Consider the following 17,423-nt stretch of genomic DNA (forward strand, 5'->3'; position numbering starts at 1 on the left):
GCTTTCGATCAAAGGAATGGTTTGAGGTGCAATAAAATACTTGCGTTTTAGTGTTTTAATTTTCTGAGAATCATATTTAGAGAGAGAGTTACAGATTTGTTTTTTCCTCCCAAATACTAAAGGGTCATATTTAAACTCCTGGCATCCAAAAGTGAAGGAATCCGAGTCCAGGGATTAAAAGTCCTGGGATATTTTTTGAAGCACTTGTCACCCAAGTAAGTGAGACCATTACGACAATGTTTTGTAGTAACACTTATAACAAGGATTAATTGATCAGTATTTTGATGTCAATCATAAGCCGGTTATTGTATATATTGTGTCGTTCATGTAAATGCCAAAATCTGCAACTTTACTTATTTTTTTTAAGTAAATAGAAGTTATAGGAAGTGTATTATTGGCACAGACCACATGCTGTGGATTGTCCCCTATTAAAGGGGCTTTCCCACTAAAATTGATTTTAATCAATCGATCTTGGAATAATAAGAAGTTCCACAATTGGATGTGTTTAAAAATGTTCCTGTGCTGAGATATTCTTATACATGTGTGACTGCTATGTACTGTGTAATGGCCGTGTCTGACCGTACAGGGACCTGGTCTGATCATACCACATCTCCTGGGCCGGGGAGGAAGTGAAAAAAAAAAAGTATACAGACATTACAGCACTGGATTGCAAATGTATTCTTTGTAAGGTAAAACATAAAAAAAATAGGCATCTAAATGTTTAACTTCTCAAAAAGAATCAGCTGGCATCCCATAGTGTAAGGTCTTTTTACACTTTTACTTCCTCTGCTGTCCAGGAGATGTGGTATGATCAGACCAGGTCCCTGTACGGTCAGACACGGCCATTACACAGCACATAGCAGGGACACATATATAAGATTATCTCACCACAGGGACATATTTTTTTTTTTTTTAAATACATCCAATTGTGAAAATGTATTATTCCAAGACCTATTGATTAATATGAACTTCGATTATCTCATCCAATAGTTGTGGTGGGAAGGGTATAATGACCTGTGGCAAGACTATCACATAAATCCATACTTGTTACATGTTTAGTCTTAAGTTGCAGATCACTTTGCAGTTATAGACTTGATTGTAACTCAGACACAATGTGGACTTGCATGTAGGGATGAACAAACCGGAACTGTAAAGTTCAGGGTTTGCATCGGACATCGGGTGTCTGCGGCTCAAACTCGAACCCTGACTTTTTTTTTTCTTTCTTTTGTAAAGTCCGGGTCCGTGTTTGGTGTTCAGGTACTGTTTGTATGTTAATAAGATGACTATGTGGTTGTGAAAAATAAGGATTAAAAATGACTTGGGCTCCCAACTTATTTTTGTTAACCAGCACTGGTAAAACAAATAGCTGTGGGCTGCAACCCTCAGCTGTCAGCTTTACCTTAGCTGGTTATCAAAAATAGAGGGGATCACACGTTATTTTTTTTAAAATGTATTTTAATTTTAAATAAATAATTTAAACATACGGCCTGGGCTCAGCTCTATTTTTAATAACCAGCCCAAGGGTGCAGCTGACAACGGAGGGCAAGTATTATCAGGGTGAGAAGAGCCATGGTTATTTGGCCAATCATATCAACAGGGAAGAGCAATGATGTCATTGTAATGCTGCTGTCAGAGGTTGAAGTTCTTTTTCAGAATATCTTTTTTGGGGAAAAAAAAAAAAGTAAAAATCCTCATATGAACATCTAAGTGGATTTCCAATAGAAATTAATTGTAAGAGTTTAGCAAAAGTATTTCTTGAAGTAGGTTTTCGAGGAGAATTCTGGAGAGGATCTGCTTAAAAAAAAAAAAAATATATATATATATATATATATATATATATATATATATATATATATATATATATATATATATATATATATATATATATATATATATATATATATATATATATATATATATATATATATATATAAAATATATAAAATATAATATAATATATATATATATATATATATATATATAATAAAATATATATATATTTTATATATATATATATATATATATATATTTTATATATATATATATATATATATATATATTTTATATATATATATATATATATTTATTTTATATATATATATATATATATATATATTTTATATATATATATATATATATATATATATTTTATATATATATATATATTTTATATATTTTATATATAATCTCTATCTATCCTCCTCTTGTGTGCACGTTGCTTTACAGGCAGATGCCAGCTATGTGACCAAGCTGACATCTGCTGGGTATCAACCAAGGTCCGCTCCCGAGCCTTCTTCATACATTCCTAAGGGATCTATGATGATGTACTGTACATCATTGGTCACTAATGAGTTAAATGAAAATTCATATTAATTAATGAGTTAATGGGAAAAACACTCCCTAATATCTGCCATCTTGCTACACTGACCAGAAAATATTTCCGGGTGGGTGCCTGTGAAAGAAATTGGCAAATCCCTTTAATTAGCAAATCGCGCTAGTTTTGTCTACACTGACAGAAAAGTGTCATAGATTGATGATGGGACAGGTGCCAGTTAGGATGGTGTAGGATGTCTTCATGTCATAAAAATAGGCTTAAATATGGCACAGTGTGGCAAAGGCCAAAGTTTAATACAAGTGGCTGTCCTAACGCAATTCTTTCATTAGCAAATTTTATATCTGACCAGTTTAAGATGCTTGTATATCAGATTATGTTCATTTTTGCTCTTTTTTTGCTACAGGAGGAAGCTGGAGGTTATGCAGGGCCATGGACTGTTCTCATTGTTGTCTGAGAGGCTAATGCTAGAGGCAAAAACAATCAGCGTTACAACTTACAATGTTTTGTTTGAGGTAATGTAAAAATAATTTTTCCTTAACATGCCCTTACCCCTGGCTGGGACGCCTGCGGTTCCTTCCAATACCTTATGTATATTTTTTCAATGGGGAATAATAAATAGAAAAAAATGAGTAAAATCCAGCTCTATAAAAGTTCACAAATGTATTAGAACAAGCACGAAATCTGTACATGGCGCGATAAAAAGCAACGCGTTTCGCACGTGAGTTTTTTATCAACTTTGAAAAAGAACTCTCATTCGAAACGCGTATTTTTATCGCACCATGTACAATTTTTAGTGCTTGTTCTAATACATTTAGCAATTTTTATGATGCTGGCATTTTTTTCCTTTTTTTTCGTTTTTTGGGGGGTTTTTTGCCATGTGATTCCAGCACACCGGAAGCTGAAAATATGTGAGCTGGTCATCTTGCTTTATTGTGAGAGATAAATAGACTCAAGCATGTTGAAATTTAACCGCCCTGATCCTTCTTTCTCCACATATGTTGGGTTATGGTTGGGCCCAGTGTAGGACTGGCTACCGGAAGAACTGCAGTAATACCAGTCCTGGCCGCAGTTACCTGCACTGAAATCCGGAGCTCTCACCTGAGCTCCGGAGTGGAGCCTGGACTGGCCCCGGTGTTGCAGGATTGAACTGTGAGCGCCGACTATCACAGTTCAGTCCATGACAGCTGCAGACTGGCCGGGCTGGACTCCGCAGCTCAGGTGACAGCTCCGGGGTTCAATGCAGGTAACATCAGCCAGGACTGGTATTACTGGCGGATACTGGTAATACCAGTCCTGGCTGCAGTTACCTGCATTCAGCTGCGAACAGGCCGGGTTGCACTCCGGAGCTCAGCGTAGGTAACCGCGGCCAAAACTGGTATTACTGCAGTTCCTCCGGTAGCCAGTCCGACGCTGGTCGGGCCACCTTCATACGCTTTAGATGGCTTGCAGTCCCTCAAATGCAGTGGGTTTGGCTGACCTGCATCTAATCAGCAAGGGAATCTTAGTCTTCATATGAAACAAAATGTATAGATTACAATGGTACCATCTGAGTAACAAATGTTGACTTAAAGGGGTATTCTCATCTCAAAGATCCTATCCCAATATATCTTAGGTGTATTAATAATAATATTCGCAAATACTTCAAATTAAAAATGTAGTATAGTTCTCCTGATAAGCCATGTCCATTACCTCATGTGTAGGGAAATTTCGTTTGAGTATCCATGGTTACGAACAGGAGCAACTGTCTGTCATCATATGAGTAGACGTAGCCATGGTTACCTAAGCTGCAATGCCCTGCGCATGAGGTACGAGACATGGCTATCAGGAGAACTATACTACATGTCTAAGTGTAGGTATGTACTAATATTATTACACCTACTACATAGTGGGAAATTATCTTGGAGATGGGAATAACCCTTTTAATTTTTTGTTTTTCAGATTCTCATTGAACAAATTAGCACACAAGTGATTCATAAGCAACACCCGGACCCAGACTCCTCAGTCAAGATCCAAAATCCCTGTAAGTATATATATGAAAAAAAGTGGTCTTTGTGTGTGTGTAATGAAAACTGATGACGCGCTTCTTAGTTGTTTGGGCACAGCCATGAATGCTGACTGTGAGTGAAGGTTTATACCTGAACCTCTTACTGCACGCTTATTTTGGGGGGTGTTTTTCCAAGTATTTAAAGAAGTCGAACACTGCTTTAAAGAAGGTGATTAATTTTATTATAATAATTCAATAATTATAGAAAATAGGAAATAGTGTGATATTGCGTACACTTTTGCATATTATCAATCACAAAGGTAAAGTACTTACATTGTACACTACATAAAAATAAACTTCACCAGGAGTGACACACATCATCTGTTCGGGAACATCAGCTGTGAGAAGCAAAACAGCGACGTCAGAAAAATTCCTGGGATCCACACTGGGGTGTCATGGGTGTCCCCTTTTAGTCCACAGGTTAACAGGCCTCTGACTTTGCTGAAATCTTCACCAGTTTATATCTTTTTTTGAAAACAAATGCTTGCATAACCAAGTGTTACACAAACTCTAACAGGTTCTATTTGTCCAATATAGTATCCCTCTTCTGAGTGGTCAAATCTGTAGATGTCAATCTACACCGGACAAATACGTCACTGATTGAGACATGCCCAAGGCTCCTGGTACCAGATGTTTTACTTTACTATAAACATGTGCATTCTCACTAAACATTGATAAGAGCTTTGACGCCAGGAGTTTGGGAAAATTACAGAACAGCAAGTTGAAATAAACTAAACTGTTACTGTCTAATATCTTAAAGGGTTCCTTAAAGACAGACTACTAATATGGATTCCTGATAGCCACTAAGATTCTAGCACTACATTCCACCCTTGGCCATCTGGAAACCATATTGGTCGTCTGTCTTTAAGAAAACCTTTAAGATATCAACTAAACTGCTACTGTCTAATATCAGCTTGTTCTTCTGTAACTTTTGTTCTTCTGTAATTTTCCCAAACACCAATAGTCATAGCTCTTTCATCAAAGTTTAGTGAGAATGTACATGTTAACTAACATGATACTTTGATATTTATCATCCGATGTATTAATCCAAATAAATCTACCTTTTTCTTAATATTTAAAAACTTTGGCCTGGACGCAGATCTCACTGAGACTCTGCCTTTAAGAAAAAGTGGGTTTTACTAGTGGGATATATAATGGCTGCTGTTTGACCTCACTGCAGATCTGTGTGTGCATATTACTAACACAGTACAGCAGAGCTAAATTTTGGCCTTATTACAAACACATCTGCAGTTGTCCTCTCACACTGCGGTCTGCTCTACAGAGTTGTGCATTATTACAAATAACATTATTTCAGCCTTCCCGTCACAGGCATCCAATGTGGGGGTAGGGGCAGTGCAGGTGAGCTGACAGCAAAATGTGTTGGTAATGAGACAAAGTTTAGATCTACTGTACTATTAGATGTGATCAGTATTATAGTTTAGGGTCCCGCCAGTGTTGCCTTTCCCCACGTCTAGGTATAGTGCCATATCTGATGTTGGGTGCTGGTGAATAAGGAGATATCTCTTAAACATATCAGTGTTTACATATACTAGCATTTGTAGGATCATATATAGCACCTTTCCACATTATAATTATTTCAGCTGATGCAGGCCATAGCTGATAAGGTAGCTTCTCTCATCCCTTTTTCTTAGGCCTCTTTCACACGGACGTGTCAAAGGTGCGTATTGCCCTCTGTGTGCCGTGTTTATGGCACACGTGTGTTATCACGGATAACACACAGAGAACACACGGAGAACGGGAACTTTCTGCTCACCTGTCCCTGGCGTTGCTGTCCGTGGTGCTGATCTTTGGTGTACGGTCCTGCCGACTCCCTGCTACTGTTGCTTCCGGGCTGCACTGGAGTGAATATGCGATGAGCATAATGAGCGGGGTCGGAAGCAAGTGACAGCAGCAGCAGAGACAGGAGGGCAGGAGAAGGTGAGTATAGAAATTCTTTCTTTATCGTTCCTATGGGAGACCCAGACATTGGGTGTATAGCTTCTGCCTCCGGAGGACACACAAAGTACTACAATCAAAAGTGTAGCTCCTCCCTCTGAGCTTATACACCCCCTGGAGAACCAGATCTAGCCAGTTTATCGCTTTGTGTTCAGGAGGCATACATCCACACATGCATTCTCATCTGATTTTTTATTTTTGGAAAGAGTTTAAAGAAAAGCGGGTCCAAGCCTGGACCCCCGGCATGTCCCTTCTCACCCCACTGTGTCGGCGGTGCTGTTAAGGTTGATTCCAAGGCTGGAGCCTTACATGCCGTGCTCCTTCACCATCCCTCCTGGGCTCTGGCTTGAAGTGGGAGCCAGCACGGTTCTCCATGCTTGGCAGGAGACCGGTCTCCATCCGCAGCCCTTCAGGATCCTGCTGGACCGGAGCACCCATCCCCAGGGACTTGGAACCCTGCGTCTCAGCAAGCTAAGTACCTGAGACATTTATATATTGGGGGTCCCTGTACTTTATTGTGGTGGGAGAGTGTGCTGAGTGATTTTTATGACATTTCCGGCGGGTTCTCTGGCTGTCGCCTGAGAACCGCGCCGATGGTGCCTGCGCGCCGGCCGCACCGCTCAAATTTAGGCCCCGGCTTCGCCGGAGGCCTACTTTCGGTTTCACTGCCCTCGCATGTCATTCATGCAGAGGGACAGCGTGGCTCCGCCCAGCGGCCGTTCTGCACAGGGGAGGGACACTCCTCACTGGGTACATGTCTCCTCCCCTGTAAGTCTCTATGGCCCTCCAGATCCCGCTCTCAGAGTAGGTCCCGCCCCCTCCCTTCGCTCCGGCGCCATTTTCTCAGCGTTTTCTCTGCGATCAGCACTGGCTGCAGCATCCCTGCTGAGGTGCTTGGGGGTCCGGGCTTCGGGATCTGGAGGGCACACAACACCGCTCCAGCGGTCTGGTAAGCCACAACCTCTGGTTGTGGACCTCTGTATATACTCTCTGGGGGTCATTCTGGCAGAGCCCCCACTCCAGCAGCATGTCTCACACGAGGAGCAAGGCTCCAAAGCTGTATTCAGTGTGCACTGCATGTAAGCTCCTACTGCCTGAACCGAACACCTATCCACATTGTGATGCCTGCTCTAACCTGATGATGCCTCAGCCTGGAATCGCACCCCCAGTGGTCTCTCCGGCTGCTCCGGCTCCTGTGGCTGAACCCCCGGCTTGGGTAGAATCCTTATCTAGGTCTATCTCCCAGTCTTTTGCCGACTCCATGGGACAGCTGTCCAGGACTTTGCTGAACATGCATCAGCCCCCTTCACAGGGTGCCTCTGCTGCTAGGGCTCTCTCAGCGGAGCTCACAGAGGATTCCTCATCTGGTCCCAGACCCCGTCCTCCTAAGAAGAGACGCAGGGCTCCCTCTCCTTCCACGTCCCGCGGCTCTGTTTCAGAACCTGACTCGCGGGACGAGGAGGATGCCTTTACAGGGGGCTCGGAGGCTAACTCCATGTGCCCCATTGATCTGTCTGAAAGTGGCTCAGATGTTAGTGATTTGATTGCGTCCATTAATTCTGTACTGGATCTCAATCCGCCAGTATCAGAGGAGCAACCCTCTCTGGCAGAAAAGCACCAGTTTACCTCGCCTAAGAGGACAAAGAGTGTGTTCTTTAACCACTCCAGTTTTCAGGCCGCTGTGACCAAACCTAGGGCCTGTCCTGACAAACGCTTCCCAAAGCGTAGTTCTGATGACTGTTTTCCCTTTCCACCCGAGGTGGTTAAGGAGTGGGCTCATTCACCAAAGGTAGACCCCCCGGTGTCTAGACTCTCAGCCCGGACCGTTGTATCAGTGGCTGATGGCACCTCTCTTAAGGATTCCACTGACCGCCAGGCTGACCTTCTGGCCAAATCTGTATATGAGGCGGCAGGGGCCTCGTTCTCCCCAACTTTTGCAGCAGTGTGGGCTCTCAAAGCCATCTCTGCTTCTCTGGAGGAGATGCATTCCCTCACCAGGGAATCTATGCCCGAAATGGTTACCTTAACTTCCCAAGCTTCAGCTTTTTCATCCTTTGCCATGTCTGCCATGCTGGAGGCTTCTCACCGCACTGCGGTGGCTTCGGCTAATTCCCTCGCTATCCGCAGGATCTTGTGGCTTCGAGAGTGGAAGGCAGATGCTTCCTCAAAGAAGTTCCTTGCTGGACTCCCTTTTGCTGGGTCCAGGCTGTTCGGTGAACAGCTGGATGAAATTATTAAGGAGGCTACTGGCGGGAAGAGTACTTCCATGCCACAAACCAAAACCAGGAAACCTGTCCAGGGTAGGAATCAGTCGAGGTTTCGTTCCTTTCGTTCCTCCAACTGGTCGTCCTCTAAGCCCTCGGCCTCGTCCACTAACTCAGCCAAGGACCAAAAATCCAACTGGCGCACAAAAGCGCGTCCACAGAAGACCGCAGGAGCTGCTGCCACTAAGGCAGCCTCCTCTTGACTATCTGTCCGCGCCAGCAACGTCCTTAGTCGGTGGCAGGCTCTCCCACTTTGGCGACGTGTGGTTTCAACATGTCTCCGATCAGTGGGTGCGGGATATCATCTCCCACGGCTACAGGATAGAATTCTCCAGCCCGCCAAACAGATTTTTTCTGTCAACTCCCCCCTGCTCCAAGGCCGCCGCCTTCTCTCAGGCCGTGGCATCCTTGCAGGCCAACGGGGTAATTGTACCGGTTCCCGCCCGGGAACGGTTCAGAGGTTTCTACTCAAATCTCTTCCTAGTCCCCAAAAAGGACGGTTCCTTCCGGCCCATCCTGGATCTCAAGCTTCTCAACAAGCATGTTCAGGTGCGGCATTTTCGCATGGAGTCTCTGCAGTCAGTCATTGCCTCAATGACCCAAGGGGATTTCCTGGCATCCATCGACATCAGAGATGCCTATCTGCATGTGCCAATTGCAGTTTCACACCAGCGTTGGCTACGTTTTGCAATCGGAGAGGAACATTTCCAATTCGTGGCTCTCCCCTTCGGGTTAGCCACGGCCCCTCGAGTATTCACCAAGTTCATGGCAGCAGTGGTTGCGGTTCTGCACCTCCAGGGGTTGGCAGTGATTCCTTACCTGGACGACCTTCTAGTCAAGGCTTCATCCAGCACAGACTGTCAGCGGAGTGTCTCGCTCACTCTCGCCACTCTAGCCCAATTCGGGTGGCTTGTCAATCTGCCCAAATCCACTCTGACTCCGACCCAGAGGCTCACGTACCTAGGGATGCAGTTCGAGACTTTGCCGGCACTTGTGAAGTTGCCCTTAATCAAACAGCAGTCCCTCCAACTGGCGGTGCGCTCTCTGCTGAGGCCCCGCCGTTATTCCATCAGGCACCTGATGCAGGTGCTGGGTCAGATGGTGGCGTCAATGGAGGCTGTTCCCTTTGCCCAGTTCCATCTGCGGCCACTGCAGCTGGACATTCTCCGCTGTTGGGACAAGCGGCCTTCCTCCTTGCACAGGTTAGTGGCTCTGTCGCCACAGACCAGGAGCTCTCTTCAGTGGTGGCTTCGGCCCCTCTCTCTGTCTCAGGGGCGCTCCTTCCTGGCCCCGTCCTGGGTGATCCTCACCACGGATGCCAGCCTATCCGGCTGGGGAGCAGTATGTCTCCACCACCGAGCGCAGGGCACTTGGACTCCGTCCGAGTCAGCCCTCTCGATCAATGTGCTGGAAACCAGAGCCGTGCTTCTGGCTCTCCTAGCTTTTCACCACCTATTGGCGGGCAAGCACATCCGAGTCCAGTCAGACAACGCGACAGCGGTTGCCTACATCAATCACCAAGGCGGGACACGCAGCCGCCTGGCAATGTTGGAGGTACAACGCATCCTTCAATGGACGGAGGACTCCAAGTCCACCATATCCGCAGTCCACATCCCAGGCGTGGAAAACTGGGAAGCAGATTATCTCAGCCGTCAAACCGTGGACAGTGGCGAGTGGTCCCTGCATCCGGCAGTGTTTCAGTCAATCTGCCGCAAGTGGGGCACTCCGGAAGTGGACCTAATGGCATCCCGTCACAACAACAAGGTTCCGGTTTACGTGGCTCGCTCCCACGATCCTCAGGCCTTCGCCGCGGACGCTCTGGTTCAAGACTGGTCCCAGTTTCGTCTGTCCTACGTGTTTCACCCTCTAGCTCTCTTGCCCAGAGTTCTGCGCAAGATGAGAATGGAGGGCCGTCGAGTCATCCTCATTGCTCCGGACTGGCCCAGGCGAGCTTGGTACCCAGACCTGCTCCATCTGTCCGTAGAGGTGCCGTGGCATCTTCCGGACCGTCCAGACCTTCTCTCACAAGGTCCGTTTTTCCGACAGAATTCTGCGGCTCTCAGATTGACGGCGTGGCTCTTGAGTCCTGGATCTTGACGGCTTCTGGTAATCCCCCCTGAGGTCATCTCCACTATGACTCGGGCCCGGAAGTCTTCCTCTGCCAAGATCTATCACAGGACTTGGAAAATTTTCCTGTCCTGGTGTCGCTCTTCTGGCCATCCTCCTTTGCCTTTTTCCTTGCCGACCCTTCTGTCCTTTCTACAGTCCGGTCTGCAGCTGGGACTGTCCCTCAACTCTCTTAAGGGACAAGTCTCGGCTCTGTCAGTGCTGTTCCAGCGGCGTATCGCCCGGCTGGCTCAGGTCCGCACCTTCTTGCAGGGCGCGTCTCACATCATTTCGCCTTACCGGCGGCCCTTGGATCCCTGGGACCTCAATTTGGTTCTCACGGTTTTGCAGAAAACCCCCCTTTGAGCCTCTTAGGGAGGTTTCTTTGTTTCATCTTTCACAGAAAGTGGTCTTTCTAGTGGCCATAACTTCCCTCAGGAGAGTCTCTGATTTGGCTGCGCTCTCTTCAGAGTCACCTTTTTTGGTTTTTCATCAAGACAAGGTGGTTCTCCGTCCAACTCCGGACTTTCTCCCTAAGGTGGTTTCTCCTTTCCACCTTAAGCAGGACATTACCCTACCTTCCTTTTGTCCGGCTCCTGTTTATCGCTTTGAGAAAGCGTTGCATACTCTGGATCTGGTGCGGGCGCTCCGGATCTATGTGTCTCGCACCGCTGCTCTTAGGCGGTGCACCTCTCTTTTTGTGCTAACCACAGGTTGGCGTAAGGGCCTCTCTGCTTCTAAGCCGACCTTAGCCCATTGGATTAGGTCGACCATTTCGGATGCCTACCAGTGTTCTCAGGTGCCTCCCCCGCTGGGGATCAAGGCACACTCGACCAGAGCTGTCGGTGCCTCTTGGGCTTTCAGGCACTAGGCTACGGCTCAGCAAGTCTGTCAGGCTGCCACTTGGACTAGCCTGCATACCTTTTCAAAGCACTACCAAGTGCATGCTCATGCTTCGGCAGATGCGAGCTTGGGCAGACGCATCCTTCAGGCGGCTGTCGCCTATTTGTGAAGTTAGGCTCCGCCTACTTCTCAGTTTTTCTGTTTATTCCCACCCATGGACTGCTTTGAGACGTCCCAATGTCTGGGTCTCCCATAGGAACGATAAAGAAAAAGAGTATTTTGTTTACTTACCGTAAATTCTTTTTCTTATAGTTCCGTATTGGGAGACCCAGCACCCTCCCTGTTGCCTGTTGGCAGTTTCTTGTTCCGCGTGTTATCACCGGCTGTTGTCGTGGACAGAGTCTCCGGTTGTTCCGGTTCTTGCTCTGTTTTTACTTGTGGGTGGCTATTCTCCTTCAGCTTTTGCACTAAACTGGCTAGATCTGGTTCTCCAGGGGGTGTATAAGCTCAGAGGGAGGAGCTACACTTTTGAGTGTAGTACTTTGTGTGTCCTCCGGAGGCAGAAGCTATACACCCAATGTCTGGGTCTCCCAATATGGAACTATAAGAAAAAGAATTTACGAAAGTAAACAAAATTCTCTTTTTTTTATTTCACAGATATGTGTGTTTTATCCGGTGCGTGTCACATGAATCACATCCGTGCAGTTCGGGTGACACCCATGATGCCGTAGAAAAACGGACATGTCTACGTGTGGAGTACACGGACACACGTATGCTTCACACGGACACACGGTCCATGGCAAAACACGCATGTGAGCTCAGACCCATGGATTTTAATAAGTCTACGTGTGCCTGTGTCTCCGGCACGTGAGGAAACTGACCAAACACGTACCGGAGACACGGACGTGTGATGGAAGCCTTAGTCTGATAAATGATAGGAAAGGAAAGATATCTATGTTGTTCCTGGAAACCTGTATCCCCCCAGTCGTGAAATTGAGTTTCCCACTTAAGTGGCAGTAGGGGGACTTATTTAGAGGTGGCCAACAAAAATATTGGAAAGTCATAGGGTTCATGCTAGTTTACCTTTAGGCCAGAGAAGAGACCAAAGTTATCTTCCAGCCCTAAATCATGGTGCTTCATTCTCAGGGTTGATAGTTCTCTTGGAGGTGGGACCCACACCAATGAAGAGATTTTCTGTGATGAGCAAACCTTTATCAGGGTCCTTCATAACCCCATTGTTGTTTCTTATGGCTTTTAAACCACATATCTTTTTATACTCTTCACCTCCCATACTAAGGAAGGAAACTAAACAGTGGGTCTTTCCAAACTTTGAGGAAGATCACGACAGTCAGAGTCACTAATAAACAATTGAAGTCCTGTTTGCGGTCTTTGTGCTCTGTAGATGTGGCTTGGCTTGCTTCCTTCCTTGGTGAATCTGTATTGTTGACAGAGTTGATTCTATGAAGCAATAAGATAATGAATGAGGCCAACATAGTCTTGGAAATTCTCTATAGACAGAAGACTCGGATTTTACACACTCTTCCGTACTGTTGGCTGTCACGCATCTTAGTTCCCAATTCTAAGGCTCTGGGATTATGCATTGGCGAGATTTATTAGGCTGCAAGTTTGTGATGGAAATGATTAATCCTCTGACTCTTTTTATCCTGCGTTTTCCTTGGCAATATTCTCGTGTTCACAGGTTTTAGCGGAGTGTTTGGAATGAATCAGCATGTTATGTGGCAGAAATTTTCTGTGGGGTTTTATTTTCTTTTAATCTTGACTCCTCTCATATAGAAAGCATCTGTCTGATAGACTGACAACTCCACTCCGTGAGCTGGGACAATATCCGTGATTGACTGCGTGCCGGGTGCCTGCTATTCGTCTTGTTGAGTTTTGATAGTTACAAAAAGATGCAAATATTGACCTAGTGCTCCGCCATTCAATGTCTGTGCAGCATGAATAATACGAAGTCAGGTTTTCCTCCCATGTCTGCTGGTTGCAGGCAATTCTTTATCATTGTGACACTTTATTTTCTGAAGAAATTTTATTTCTAAATATTAATTTTTTGGGGTTAACCGTATTTTTTATGATTTACATGTATATAGGAATGCATTGCATTGTTGCCAATCGTCCAGTAATTCCAGAACAGTCTGTAAAAATAAGGCACATTTTTACTCATTCATAAAAAAATAAAATAAATTTGAGGCGTCTGATTTTTTTTTTTTTTTTTTTTTTCTTTAAAAGCTTAAGAAACGTATACAGATTATTTTGATTGTAATTATTGTCATTTTAAAGTTCGCAGTGATGTCTTTAGATCAGAATTATGGTCTGTAGACCTGGATCACTCAATCTAATTGACTTTATTGGAAGGGAGGGGAATAATCTGAAGTCAGACACCTGGCCGGGGCTTAAAGGGGTATTCCCATGTCAAAGATCCTATTCCAATATCTAGTAGGTGTAATAATATTTGCAAATACCTTCAATTAGAAATGAACACGAGAGAACAAGAGTAAAGTGCAAAAATAGACATAATTTTTATTGAATACACAACAAGACAAATATTTCATTAAAATGGTGCACTACCAATAAATCCTAGGGATGCCGACATAAAAGATTAGACCAGTAGTTATAGCCAATCAGATAAGTAAAAAAAAAAAAAAAAAAACCCCACTAGTAAATATCTATATATATGGCAGCAACTAGCCTAAAAAGATCACAGTGGTTGGAAAAATACCCAGAAGAGGGGGGGACTGCAGAATGGGGTGTAAAATATGATCAGATCAAACCGTGGTTGCCCACCATGTAAGGGTGGGGAACCATGGTGATCCCGCTGGCTCTACTGTTACTGAACACTAATGCCCAGCAGAGAATCGGCATGGAGTAACAATATGGCACAAGTGTGCGATTAGAAAAAATTCCCTTACCTAAAGTGCTAAGGTGCAAACCAAACCAGCGCAGGAAAGCCAGCTGTAGACACAAGCAGTCCCTATGGGGTGTAAGAAGGCATCCCTCAGATCATCCTAGGGTCTCCATCCGACGCGCGTTTCGCGGGGATAGCTTTATCAAGGTGGACTTTGGTTTTCCACCTTGATAAAGCTATCCCCGCGAAACGCGCGTCGGATGGAGACCCTAGGATGATCTGAGGGATGCCTTCTTACACCCCATAGGGACTGCTTGTGTCTACAGCTGGCTTTCCTGCGCTGGTTTGGTTTGCACCTTAGCACTTTAGGTAAGGGAATTTTTTCTAATCGCACACTTGTGCCATATTGTTACTCCATGCCGATTCTCTGCTGGGCATTAGTGTTCAGTAACAGTAGAGCCAGCGGGATCACCATGGTTCCCCACCCTTACATGGTGGGCAACCACGGTTTGATCTGATCATATTTTACACCCCATTCTGCAGTCCCCCCCTCTTCTGGGTATTTTTCCAACCACTGTGATCTTTTTAGGCTAGTTGCTGCCATATATATAGATATTTACTAGTGGGTTTTTTTTTTTTTTTTTTTGACTTATCTGATTGGCTATAACTAATGGTCTAATCTTTTATGTCGGCATCCCTAGGATTTATTGTTAGTGCACCATTTTAATGAAATATTTGTCTTGTTGTGTATTCAATAAAAATGATGTCTATTTTTGCACTTTACTCTTGTTCTCTCGTGTTCATTCCTGTAATGAGTAGTGCTGGCACCTTCCCTGCCTAAATCAGGGAGGCTTGGTGCTCATTATCTAATGGCTCTTGATGTGAGTTATGTTTTGTTTCTTCAATTAGAAATGTAGTATAGTTCTTTGCTGCTTATGTGCTGGGCATTGCAGCATGGGTATCCATGGTTATGATCACTAGCAGTCTCACTATGAGTGGTCATACCTCTGGTTACTTAAACTACTGCAATGCCCTGCATATGAGGTCTGTAACACAGCTAACCAGGAGAACTATACTGAATTTGTTAATTGGAGGTCTTTACTAATATTATTATTATTATTATTCCTACTACATATTGGGATAGCATCTTGGAGATGACAATACCCCTTAAACTCCTTTCAGGTTAAAGGATTGGTCTTGTTAAAATTGAGCATGTCTCATACTGGTTTCCTCCAAAATATGCCTTGGAGGAAAGTCAAAAGATACCGACTTTACACATAAGAAGGTCAGGTATCTTGCCAAAATTGTCAGAATTGTTCAATATTGGTATGTATTGCTGCCGTAATTGGAGGAAAGTTAATTAGCTACCGATCATTAATGAGACCCTATCATTGACACTTAGATGCAGATGTAGCAATTTTTTTTTTTATCAAAATTTTCTTATTCAGTCCATGCTTCTCAAACTTTGTGTTCCTTGTGTGTCTAGATCAGTGAATTGTTAAGACTTATTGCTCTCAAGAATTCCCTAGAGTAGGACAATATATTTCCTACACATAGGTGCCTCCTAGAACATACTCTTCAGTACTCAGTCAGTGGGGAAATATCAACCAAATATTAATAATGGCATTGAAGTGTCAATGATTAGGTCTCATGAATGGTCGGTAGCTAATTTAACTTACCTCCAATTACGGCAGCATGCTGTAACCATAAAATAATCTCATAATGTCTTTGGGTGCAAATAGTCTTTTGTGTCTCACCTTATTCTCTCCCATGGTCCTGCACGTCTCTGTCCTACTAACCGGAACTCCAATTATAGCCGATTGTCATCGGGCACTTAAGTGTATTCCTCTTCATGTACTAATCTCTGCAGTCAGGACTGATGTGTGTAGGCCTGTGTACCTGGAACAAATCTAATTTAGGGGAGGTAAGTTTGGCAAAAAAATGTGCCAAATAAAAACTAGAATGTTATTTTCTCCTTGTACTTTTAATTTGGGCATGCATTCTAGTGCATTTTGCAGCTACAAATATCTTTGAAATATGTGCTATAAATTGTGAAGACCTTGGTGTATGTCTCATGTAGTTCTTATGCTCCAGGGCAAAGCTCTGATATTTCAGTGTCCAGCCTCCCCCTTTAAGGCTGGGGCTACACGGGGGACTACTGCGATCCTCGCATGACACTCAGCTCACGCTGGCAGCACAGCGATCGGACCACAGCTGCGGAGGGGCGGGCTGGCGCTGCGGTGGGCATTGCCATTCTCGCTCTACACTCGCAGTACACCAGTGTACTGCGGTGCAGTGTGATTTTTCTCTTGTCCCATAGACTTGAATGAGTGCGAGAGAAACAAGGATCGCATTACACTCTCAGCATGCTGCGACTGTTTTTTGTCCGATTAGGAAAATAATCGCTCATGGCACATAGGCTAATATTGGTCCGAGTGGAATGCGATGTTTTATCGCATTCCACTTGCTCCGATTTTCATGCCGTGTGTCTTAGGCCTAACATGTAGTATTTAGTGCTGCATAGATCATTTTCACACTATTGACATCATTACTCTTACAAGTATATGGTCATTGCTTTCTAAAGGGTTTTTTTCCTGCTATTTTTCTCCAGTGACTCTTAAAGTTATCGCTACGCTCCTTCGGAATTCTCCTCCATCCCAAGAGGTTATGGAGGTGAGGAGGATGTTCCTCTCCGACATGATAAAACTTTTTAATAACAGCAGAGAAAACCGAAGGTATGTGGCTTAGCTTTGTACTGGGAGACCACCTATGTTAACATAATGTAATGTGATAATGAAATGCATGCTGGTATGGGGAAGCAAGTAATGAAATCCTCTGGATATAATGCATGGAGTAGATGGTGTCTGTTGGAAAGAGTTGTGAAAAAGCTGCCGTACTAGAGTCCTGTGACCTTCCTGCTGGGATAGCCGGTGTGTTGTCATTCTGACGTGACATACGCTTACTAATCAGAAGAGGTGGCGGGATTCCAGGCAGTAGGAGTAGGTCCAGAGTACT

At 44.5% G+C, this 17,423-nt stretch overlaps 1 protein-coding gene across 1 annotated transcript; it reads left to right on the forward strand.

The window, feature by feature from the left end:
* Nucleotides 1-8: 8 nt before the first annotated feature.
* LOC142283423 (lipopolysaccharide-responsive and beige-like anchor protein) lies at nt 9-17,143 on the forward strand (the record flags this gene model as incomplete). Its single annotated transcript, XM_075333111.1, has 5 exons — nt 9-26; nt 123-215; nt 2,739-2,847; nt 4,274-4,355; nt 17,020-17,143. Coding segments are annotated over exons 3-5 (299 nt in total), but the record flags the coding sequence as incomplete, so codon positions are not given.
* Nucleotides 17,144-17,423: the final 280 nt, after the last annotated feature.

Source organism: Anomaloglossus baeobatrachus, unplaced genomic scaffold (genome assembly GCF_048569485.1).
Source record: "Anomaloglossus baeobatrachus isolate aAnoBae1 unplaced genomic scaffold, aAnoBae1.hap1 Scaffold_5371, whole genome shotgun sequence".
Lineage (NCBI taxonomy): Eukaryota > Metazoa > Chordata > Amphibia > Anura > Aromobatidae > Anomaloglossus > Anomaloglossus baeobatrachus.